The sequence below is a fragment of the Mesocricetus auratus genome, unplaced genomic scaffold (assembly GCF_017639785.1).
Source record: "Mesocricetus auratus isolate SY011 unplaced genomic scaffold, BCM_Maur_2.0 Super-Scaffold_100028, whole genome shotgun sequence".
Lineage (NCBI taxonomy): Eukaryota > Metazoa > Chordata > Mammalia > Rodentia > Cricetidae > Mesocricetus > Mesocricetus auratus.
This window is the reverse complement of record NW_024429209.1, coordinates 2,272,954-2,284,380: the sequence shown is the minus strand read 5'-3', so window position 1 is coordinate 2,284,380 and position 11,427 is coordinate 2,272,954. Positions and strand designations below refer to the sequence as shown.

Genomic DNA, 11,427 nt, shown 5'->3' with positions numbered 1-11,427 from the left:
AAACCATCGGGAGACCCGAAGTGCCGTTCCCTTCGGCCGGTCGTCTCCTGGGGGTGGAGGCAGGAAAGGAATGGCTGTCAAGGGGTTACCGAAGGGTGAGTGGGGTGTCAGAGGCCGGGCTCCCGGAGGTGGTGTGGGGGGAAGAACGCGAGTCCTTGTGACGCACAGTAGGGACAGAAGACCCGCGGGGACTCGCGCGCCCTGGAACCTCATTCAGATCCCCGGCGGGAAACCCGCGGGTGCGCAGAGCGACATCTACGCCTGCGCTGCCGGAGCCTGACTGCCTTTAGCAAGCGGGCAGCGTCCTGAGTGGGTGGTGACAACCGGGATTCCGGAAGCCCACCCTTCACCCGGAAATGATCGTGGAGGAACATGGCGTTGCTGGTGCGAGTCCTTGTGAGTGCAGGGAGACTTTTCTATAGACGCACGCGCGTCTCCAGGTTGGGATTGGAGAGGGCGGGGCGGGAGTGCAGGGGAGAAGCGAGGGAGCCCGTGCCTTAGCTCGGTTGCTTGGTCACCTTTCCACAGGGAAACGGGGCAGCTTCCCACTTCTCCTTACCCCTCATTTGGCCTTGGCTTCTCCGCCTTTCTAGAAGGCAGTGACCTCGGATCTTTATGTGATGAGGATCGCTGTCTGGGAGAAGAGAGGGGGGGGCACTGACTGGAGTGGGGGGGGAACCTGGGGAGGGGGCGTCTAGTCCACGTCCGTCACAGTGTGACCTTGAGTACGATACTGGAGGTTCCAGGTCCTTGTGAAAAATGAGGACATACATCTCCTTGCAGTCCCTTTGGATTCTGAGGTTCTTGTAGTTTGTTTCAGAGACTTTAATGCATTCTTACTTGTGTATTTCAGTGGAATGCATAGGTTATCAGAGCAAAAGCTTCAGGAGAAACAGCCCTGTGGCTTTCACTGCTCACCATAGTATTTGGCACAACCTAACACTTGTCGAATGAATGAAGACCCTTTCTAATCCGTGTGTGGAGGAAGGTCTGTCCACGCCCCTTCCTCCCGAGATTTGGCCTTAAATCCTCTTGAGAATTAATCCTGACCTCTAGGAAGGGTTAAGAAAATGACAGCGGAGTTCCTAGTCACGAAGGCATGGGACAGTTTGTAGTTGTAGTCAGGTATTTGCAAAACTTGGTCAAGGGCACTGTTTGATGTAGCAGACACTATTCCTGCCTTTGGTTATCTTTTGGGTTGTTATTTTATGTGTTTTTAATAATTTTATGTGTGAGTCACTACATTCTTTACTTGCATTCCTTGTCACCCTAGTAAAGTGCAGAACACCCAGTTGCTGCTCAGGAAATTTTGTTTGAGGTGTCTTCCTGTTTCTTAGAGAAGGATTCATTTGCTGAAGTAATTACAGACGCTAAACTGGAAGTTGAATTAAGATCTGCGGATGGCTGGGGAAATGGCAACTGATCTATTGTAAAGGGAGGGCGTGAGTGCGTGCGTGCGTGCGTGTGTGTGCGTGTGTGTGCGTGTGTGTGTGTGTGTGTGTGTTGAGGGTTAAACCCCAGGGCTGCATGCATGCAAGATAAGGAGTTTACTGCTGAGTCCTAAATTAGTTTTTGAAATTAGTTTTGACAGATAATTTGGGGAAATAGAAAACAAAAATGTATTGGGCTGGAGACCTGAACTAGAACATTGATTTGCCTTAGAGATCTTAAATGTCCCTGAGCATAGGGATTATTACAGGTTCATTCCCTGAGATCTTCTTATACATTGTAACAGAGCTTGATGAAGCTATGGTAACTCTCTTAAGACTAGTTCAAAGTAGAAATCAGTAGGGGGTATTTATTGCGCACCTGTTTGGGACTGCGGTTTGGGCTGGCCACTGCCTGGTGCAAGACCTAGTGAGCCTCTAGGATCTGGACAGTCGTGGGGAAATTGTGGCTCCACCACCTGCTGTAGGTGGAGTCTTGAGTAGCATCTGACTTCTCCGAGCCTCAGAGTCTCTCTCTCTCTGTCTCTCTGTCTCTGTCTCTGTCTCTCTTTTTTCCTCTTTCTTTTTTTTTTTTTTTTTTTTTTTTTTTGGTTTTTCAAGACAGGGTTTCTCTGTGGCTTTGGAAGCTGTCCTGGAACTCACTTTGTAGACCAGGCTGGCCTCGATCTCACAGAGATCCGCCTGCCTCTGCCTCCCGAGTGCTGGGATTAAAGGCGTGCGCCTCCAACGCCCGGCTCTTTTTCCCTCTTTCTGTCTGTCTGTCTTTCTTGTTTTTTTGAGAGAGAGTGTATGTGTGTGTATGGCTCTGACTGTCCTAGAACTCACTCTGTAGACCAGGCTGGCCTCAAACTCAGAGATCCACCTGTCTGCCTCTTGAGTGCTGTCCAGCGTCTCAGATTTTCTTCTCTCTCTCCCTCCGTCCCTCCCTCCCTCTCTTTCTTTCTTTCTTTCTGTCTTTGTCTTGTTTTTTTTTTTTTTTTTTTTTTTGAGGCAGGGTTTCTCTGTGTAGCTTTGGCTGGCCTACACTTGCCTGTAGACCAGATTAACCTTGAACTCAGGAATCTGATATATTTGTGTGTGTGTGTGTGCACACGCCTGGGGGAACATGCCACACTGAATGTGGAGGTCAGATGACAGACACCTCATGGGTATTCTCTCCTACCTTGTGGGTCCCAAGGCTAAAATCAGGCCATCTGTTTGCCTTTTCCCAGTGAGCCGTCTCACTGACCCCAAATGTTGTTAGGTTTGGTCAGAGAATCAACTAATAAAAACTGTTTCCATGGTGATGCTTTCTTCCTCCTCTCTTTTGAGACAGTGTCTTAAGTACCCCAAGCTGGACTTGAACTTGGGTGTGATCCTCCTTCATCTCTCCAGTGCTGGGATTACTGGACTAATCCACTATGTCATGTGGTGCTAGGAGTGGAACCCGGGGGTTTTGTGCATACAAGCACTCTATTCAATAGGATTACGTCCCTATATTTAACTTTCTCTCTCTCTCTCTCTCTCTCTCTCTCTCTCTCTCTCTCTCTCTCTCTCTTTCTTCTTTTTGGTTTTTTTGAGACAGGGTTTCTCTGTAGTTTTGGAGGCTGTCCTGGAACTTGCTCTGTAGATCAGGCTGGCCTCGAATTCACAGAGATCCACCTGCCTCTGCCTCCCGAGTGCTGGGATCAAAGGTGTGTGCCACCAACACTTGGCTTTAAGTGTGTGTGTGTGTGTGTGTGTGTGTGTGTGTGTGTGAGAGAGAGAGAGAGAGAGAGAGAGAGAGAGAGAGAGAGAGAGAGAGAGAGAGAGAGAGAGAGAGAGTGATAGAGAGAGAGAGCGATTCCCTGGAGCTGGAGTTAAGAGTGGTCTGAGCTACATGATGTGGATGCTGGGAACTGGACAGCTGATGTGCTGTTTTACATTTGTACCATCGATATACAAAAAAAATTCAGTTTCTCTTTAGCTTAGTTTTTGTTTTTGGATAATAGTTATTCTAATGGAAATGAAACAATATGTACTTCTTAAAAATCTGCATGTCCCTAGTGACTGGTGATGACTTCTGCATTCATCATTTCTATATCTTTGGAGAAATGGCCAAGCTATTTGCTCTTTTGGGTGTGGGTTGAGGTCTCACTTTGTAGCTCGGGCTGACCTTGAACTTGCATTGATCCTTTTGTCTCTGCCTCTTTTTTGTTTGTTTGTTTGAGATATGGTCTCTCTTCATAGTCCTGGTTGTTCTGGAACTCATGTTGTTCAGGTTGGCTTCAAAGTTACAGGGATTTGCCTGCTTCTGCCTTCCAATCGCTGGGATTAAAGACCACTATGTCTGATCTATTCGTTTTTTCAGACAGTCTCAAGTAGGTCTGTCTGATCTTGAGGTTTATGTAGTCGAGGCTGGCTTTAAATGCCTTGCCATGGCCAGGTGTTGGCTGTTCATGCTTTTAATCCCAGCACTTGGGAGGCAGAGGCAGGCGGATCTCTGAGTTTGAGGCCATCATGGTCTACAGAGCAAGTTCCAGGACAGCCAAGGCTTACACAGAGAAACCCTGCCTCATCCCCCCACCCACTTTCAAAAAGAGACCGTCCCAGAGACCTAAAAAAAATCTATTTTTATTTACTTAAGTTGTTAACTTTACCAGTGTATTTTATTTTCTCATGTAGATTTGAATTACTATTTAGCATCCCCTTTTTATTGTTTTATGTATTTACCTGCATATGTATATGTGCACCATGTGTATATGGACACCACATGTATGCTTTGTACCTACTGAGCTCAGAAGATGATGTTGGATCTCCTGAGACCAGAATTACAGCCAGCCATGAGCCACCATGTGGGTGCTGGGAACTAAACTCAGGGTCTCTGCAAGAGCAACACGTGCTTTTAATTAACCACTGAGCCAACTTGTCAGCCCGTCTGGCATCCTTTCATTTCATTCTGAAGGAATATTTTTGGAGGTTTGGTGGTCTATGCATTCTCTCAGTTTTTGTTTATCTGGGAATTTTTTGCTTTAACTTCCATTTTACTTTTGAATGATAGTTTTGCTGGATATAGAAATTTTACTTACTACTTGTTTGGTTTTTTGAGGTAGGGTTTCTCTGTGTAGCTTTTGGAGCCTGTTCTGGAACTCACTCTGTAGACCAGGCTGGCCTCCCCAGGGCTGGGATTAAAGGTGTGCCCCACCACTGCCCAGCTTATCAACACTTTTTTCTCTTTTGACAATGTGATTATGATGCATCTTTTTAATTATCCTACTTGAAACTAGTTGAATTTCTTAGATTGTAGAACAAATTTGGGGGTATTTTCTGCTGTGTTTTTGTGTGTGTACTTTATTGACTTACTTTATGTATATGAGTGTTTGCCTGAATGTGTGCCTATGGATCATATGTGTGCAGTGTCCATGGAGGTCAGAACAGAGTAAGAACCGGAGTTATGAATGGTTGTGAGCTGTCATGTGGGTGCTGGAATAAACCTGGAGAAAAGCAACCAGTACTCTTAACTGCTGAGCCATCTCTCCAGCCCCTCCCTGATGCCTTCTGTTAGTTTGGTTTTGTTTTAATTTTTTCCTGTCCCTTTATTTCCTTTCCTTAAGAGTCCTGACGTTATACATATTTGGCAAGTTTGATGGTATCCCATTGGTCTCTTTCTGTTTCCTAGACAGGATAACGGCCATGCCGTTTTTCATTTTAGTTATTGTACATTTCAATTCCAGCTTAAACTTTTTTTTTCAAGACAGGGTTTCTTTGTGGCTTTAAAGTCTGTCCTGGAACCAGTAGGGTAGTAACAGAACACTTAAGTCACTCAGTAACACTGGCGATTGGTTCCTTTATCCAACCAGTCCTCTGTTCTTAGAGTCAGGTCATCAGCATAAACGCTTGTTATGAAAGAAAAACACTCATGTGTGAATGCCAGGAGGTTTAGGAACTCTTTTTTTTTTTTTTTTTTTTTTTGGTTTTTCGAGACAGGGTTTCTCTGAATTGTTTTGGAGGCTATCCTGGAACTCACTCTGTAGACCAGGCTGGCCTCGAACTCACAGAGATCCACCTGCCTCTGCCTCCCGAGTGCTGGGATTAAAGGCGTGTTCCACCAACGCCCGGCGGTTTAGGAACTCTTGCCAGGAGCCAAACTTGAAGGCTGAATATGTATTTCTTCTCCTCCAACCCCTTTTGAAAAAAAGGTCTCTCTGTAGTCCTGGCTGCCTGGAATTCACTATGTAGCCCAGGTTGGCCTTAAAAGATCTCCATTTCTGTCTCCCAAATGGAGGAATCAAAGGTGCGTGTCACCGCCCCAGCCAAATATGTAATTCTTATTGTTTTACAACATTGCAGGTACACTCTACTCTCTACATATGGACTCTGATAGATTCCTGACATTGCTTTTCTTTTCTAGAGGAACCAGACTAACATCTCCCAGTGGGTTCCAATATGCAGCCAACTGGTATCAGTATCTTCTACCCAAAGACAGTGGGACAGGACTCTCTCCAGCACTTCCCAGGTAAAATTTGTTCTTTTGGTTGGTGTGAAACCTTTTTTATGTGCAAACCACATTGTGTGATAGAAAAGCCCCCTGAGACCACTGTGGGTCTCTGTGGTGTCGTGTTGCTTCTAAATACCCCTGCAGTAGAACTTAGCCAGGGTTACTAGGGTTACCATGTCACAGTCTGGTAATCTTTACTGTTAGGCACCTTTTCCAGATATTCATCTTAGAGCTAACTTTCAGTTTTCTTTTTAAAATTATTTTGTGCTACTTTTCTTTGGGTAGCAAAATATTTCCTTTTCTTTATGAACATAAAATCCAAGACACAATTAGTTTACCATTGACCACATGGTTTATTTTGATGTCTTGAACCTTGGGCTCTTTAATGGGTTTTAATTTCTTAATTTTTAAATGTCATATAACACTTATTTTGTTTGTTTTTTGAGATAGGGTTTCTCTGTGTAACCCTGGCTCTCCTGAACCTCACCCTGTAGACCAGGCTGGCCTCAGACTCACAGAGATCCTGCCTCTGTCTCCCAAGTGTTGGGATTAAAGTCGTGAACTACCTCTGCCCTGCTTAGTCATATAATACTTTAGTATTAAAGTAAATAAAATCATCTGTGACTTCAATTCTGAAAATGTCAGTGCTTTCATCTCTGCTGGTTCTCTCCCAGGCTTTATGGAAATGTGTGCATATTAATTTTTCCTTGAGTATCCTGGCAGGGTTGGGGTCTAGTTCAGTTCCTTCATATGTGAAGATCTGGCTGCAGTCTCCAGCACTGAAAAAGTATAGTTAAGAACCTTAACAGATATCAAATGTATATAGATTAAATATCTTGGTGCCTTTTCACTTACGAAAACAGACGATATTCATGTTTAGATAGCCTTTATTTGCTATTGAAATTATAATTGTAAATTATTTCCTTTTTTTGGCATTATAGGCTCTAATTTTCTTTGTATGTCTTCCCCCCCTATAGTCCTGACTGTCCCAGATCTAGCTCTGTAGACCAGGCTAGCCTGAATTCAGAGCTCTTCCTGCCTCTGCCTCCCAGTACTGGGACCAAGGGGTGCAGCAACACACCAGGTAGATCTTTTCCTTATTTTTATCAGGGAGTTCGATCACCCTAATTATTGAATGTAAGTGCAGTCAGCTCACTTGTTTTCACTTAGCTTAAAATCTTCTATGTTCAGCGGGACGTTGGTGACACCCACCTTTAATCCCAGCACTGGGGAGGCAGAGACAAGTGGATCTCTGTGAGTTCGAGGCCATCTGGTCTAAGAAGGAATTCCAGGACAACCTCCAAAGCAATACAGACAAACCTTGTCTCGAAGAACCAAAAAAAAAAAAAAAAAAAAAAAAAAAATCTTCCGTGTTCATGCATATGTGGCATGTAATAGGATTTCTTCTTGTGAGGAATACCCTAGTATTCCTTTGCATAATATTTTTTTTAATCCATGAAATTCATTGATTATTCTTGACTAATAATCATTACAGTGGTCTTCCCTAGTGTTGATTTCTTCTTTCTGTTAGTGTTATATTTATTGGCTGAGGACTTATTTATTGAAATATAGGGTCTTTCTTTATAGACCAGGCTAACCTTCAATTCAGAGCTCCACCTGCTTCTGCTGGGATTAGAGGCATATGATACCACACCCAGTCTTGTAACTGCTATTTTTATTACTATATAAGCTCATACTGCTTGAGTAAATTTAATCCTCACTATAAAAAAAATATTATCCTAACCTACCTTCTCCAAGTTGCAACCTCTCCCTTGGTTTTAGTCTCCTCATCTATGAAGTGAAAAAATTGGACTGGGAGACCTCTGCAATGTCTTCCAGCCCCAGTGTTATTCTAAGTTACTCCTTAATTCTTCAGTTGCCTTTTCTCCAAGCTAAACAACTTCAGTTCGTTTTAACCTTTCCACCAGGACCTTTTATTCCTCCCTTTGATCAGGCTGTGGTTCTTTTTTGGACTTCCTCCAGGCTGTCCTTCTCTTTGAACAAAATAGGAGAAAAAAAATCTACCTAGTTTTTATTGAGTACTGATTCCATGCCCAGCATGGTGTCGAGCACTAGGGCAGAGAATAAAATGAATGTAAGTGGGCTGTGCCCTGGTGGACTGTGAGACACACGCACCCTCAGCATTCAAGAACTGTTTGAGCCTGTCTCTGTCCTCTCCTCCTCCCCACCCTGGGAGCCTCTTCACTTTCAAGACCTTTTGGTGGTGGTTGTTTTAACTGTTTGCTTATTATTTGTTGACTCGTGTGTCCCAGGCTGGTTTTAAGTTAACCATCTAGGTGAGGATGACTTTGAGCTGCTGCTATGTCTGTCTCCACCCTCTCTGAGTGCTGGCCTTACAGGCCGACACCACTGCGCCAGCTTTGTGTGGGGCTGAGGATGGAACCCAGCGTCTCCAGCCCTCAAGCTCTGAAATGATCAGATTTCATTTATTTTATTATGTGTGTGAGTGTAGGGTACATGTGCCATAGTACTCATGGGAAAATCAAAGGACATCTCTCACAAGTTTGCTCTTGCCACCTTGTAGGATCCGTATATTGAACTTGAACTTGGCTTGTGTGCAAGGGCCTGTGCCTACTAATTCTTCCTGCTTTCCTGTTGTGTGAAATCCTACTCTTTTTATTTATTTATTTATTTATTTATTTACATACGTGTGTGTGTGTGTGTGTATGTGTATACGTGTGTATATTATATAATTATATACACATACACACACATTTTTGTTTTTCGTTTTTGTTTGTTTGTTTTGAGACAAGGTTTACTTTGTAGCGCTGCTGTCCTGGAACTCACTTTGTAGACCAGGCTGACCTGGAACTCACAGATCTGCCTGTCTTTGCTGTGGAGGGCTGGGATCAAAGGTGTGCACTACCATGCCCAACTTCAACAGCTAACATTCTTTTTAGCATGGGCTTCTGTTGGAGAGTTTGTTGCTATAGTGGTCTGGGACAGACCTATTATGGTTTTTGTTGTTGTTGTTGTTTTTGTTTTTCTGAGACAGGGTTTCTCTGTGGCTTTGGAGGCTGTCCTGGAACTCACTCTGTAGACCTGGCTGACCTCCAACTCACAGAGATCCGCCAGCCTCTGCCTACTTAATACTGGGATTAATGGCATGTGCCGTTACCACCTGGTTAGACCTATATGTTTATATTATATATTATTCATCGTGGTTTGCACATCTCTTTTGCATATATGATTTTTTTTCTGGTTCTCAAAACGTTTATGAGAAAGCTGGGGCTTCAGCCCATATCTCTGTATGTGCTTTCCACGTCTGTGTGTGTTTCTGTGTGTGTGTGTATGTGTGTGTGTGTGTGTGTGTGTGTGCACACTCTCCTCGTCTCTGTATGTGTATGTGTGTGTGTGTGTGCTCTCCTCGTCTCTGTGTGTGTGTGTGCTCTCCACGTCTGTGTGTGTGTGCGCGCGCGCGCATACTCTCTACGTCTCTGTGTATGTGTGTGTGTGCTCTCCACATCTGTGTGTGTGCGTGTGTGTGTGTGTGTGCTCTCCACATCTGTGTGTGTGTGTGTGTGTGTGTGTGTGTGTGTGTGCTCTCCACATCTGTGTGTGTGTGTGTCTCCCACTGTGTCAGGTTCCTCAGCTGCCTTCTCACTTCTCTGCTCTGCCTTCGAGTCCAGGTCGTTGTTTTCTGTTGCTTATCTTGCCTTTTCCAAATCTTAATGATTTTTGGGTGTTCTTGTTGGGCTATAAAATAAATGGAGAAAAAGGCACCAATCACAAGTGTACAGCTCCATGAATTGTTAGAGTAAACACACCTAGCCTCCAGGTCAAGAACTGAGGCTGTAAGTCATCTGGTAGAGTACTTGCTTAACATTTGTGAAACTCTGCTCAATTCACAGTGGCACATAAACCAGGTGTGGTGTCACATGCCAGTAACCCTAGCACTTGGAAGTAGAAGCAGGAGGATCAGAAGGTTATCTATCCTCAGCTACATAGAGCATTTGAGGCCAGCCTGGGCTGTACGAGACTCTGTTTCACAACAAAACAAAACACATTACTAAGATTGCAAAAGTCTCAGAGTAGCGGTGGCACATACCTTTAACTCTGGCACTCAGGAGACAAAGGCAAGCAGATCTCTGTGAGTTCGAGGTCAGCCTGGTTGGTCTACAAAGCAAGTTCTAGGACAGCTAGCTAGCACTATTACACAGAGAAACCCTGTCTGGAAAAACAAAACAAACAAAAAGATTGCAGAAGTCTCTTTGATACTCTGTTTGCTGCTACCCACACCAAGGTTAGCAAATCTTTACCTTGTATTCCGTAGATTCATTTGCCTTTTAAAAATCTATCATGCAGTTAGTCTCTTGTGTTTGCTGTCATTCAGCCTTGTTTGGGAGATTTAATAAATCTGTTTTTTGTAGTGGTGGTTGACTAATTCTCACATAGTATTTACTTTTTTGGTCCTGGGGCTTGAGTCCACAGTATTTCATTATATGGCTATGCCTTGATTCATCAAACTCTTCTGCTGATGGTTGTTTGGGTTATGTCTACTTGGGACCTTACATGACATGCTACTGTGAGTGCATGCATGCACTTCTGTTGAGTAAGAGTGTAGAATTCCTGACCCTTACTTGCTGGGCATTAATCTTAACTAGACACTACCAAATACATTTCCAAGTGGCGCTAGTACTTTGTCCTCACACGAGCAGTGTGTTAGCATTCTGGATGCTCTCCGTCCTTCCTGACACTGGAGTGTTTTACTTCTGGGAGTGACATTTTCAGTGTGGCACTTGGTTCTGGTTTCCTATGTTAAATTCTTTTTTGTTTTCTTTTCTATGTAAGACCATGAGCTCCCAGAGGACACAGATTTACTTCTATCCTCAAGCCTGTGTAGCATATCTTGAGTGTTTAGTAGAGTATGGATAAATGAAGCATGTGTCTATGGTGCATATGTGGTCCAAGATGGTAGGGGTGGGTAATCAAATAAATATTGTGCAAATGGAGGATTTGTTTTGTCAGCAACTATTTACGTGTCTCCTATGTGCCATATCGGAGTCCATTCTGATGAGAGAGGCTGTTCTTACATCATGTATCTTTTTGACAGTGGTGATGGAAAATAAGCAAATACTTAAGTAAATATATAATTATGCGTTTAACGAGTACCATAGAGGAAGTGAATAGGCTACTTTTTGGTAGAGAATAATGGGTTGCAAGGAACTGTTTTTTGATAAGGTAGTTAGGGAGGGCCTTGTTGAGGACAGGGTGTAGCTCAGTTAGTGCTTGTCTGGCATGTACCAAATCCTGCATTTGGTCCCCAGCACCACGTGAAGTTGGGCACTGTACCTGTCATTTCAGCACTTGGGCGCTAGAAGCTGGGGAATCAGGATTATCCTCAGCTACTTACAGAGTTCAGGGCTAGCCTAGATGACATGAGACCCTGCTTCAAAACAAAATGAAAGGGAACCAACCAAGAAAACAAAAACCAAAAGAAGAGAGAGAAGTTCTCCTTGAAAAAGTAATATTTGAGTTACTTTGGGTAATTACTTTGTTTAT

At 43.8% G+C, this 11,427-nt stretch overlaps 1 protein-coding gene across 2 annotated transcripts in view; it reads left to right on the top strand.

The window, feature by feature from the left end:
* Positions 1 to 216: 216 nt before the first annotated feature.
* Positions 217 to 11,427, top strand: part of LOC101842565 (ubiquinol-cytochrome-c reductase complex assembly factor 1) — an 87,752-nt gene continuing 76,541 nt past the window's right edge. Inside the window, exons 1-2 of one of the 2 annotated variants that reach the window (XM_021235637.2) lie at positions 217 to 396; positions 5,818 to 5,922. In XM_021235637.2, coding sequence (XP_021091296.1) covers positions 373 to 396; positions 5,818 to 5,922 — 129 coding nt within the window. In that variant the 5' untranslated portion in view covers positions 217 to 372. The remainder of the gene's footprint in view (positions 397 to 5,817; positions 5,923 to 11,427) is intronic. The other variant, XM_005084627.4, reaches the window with a different exon arrangement.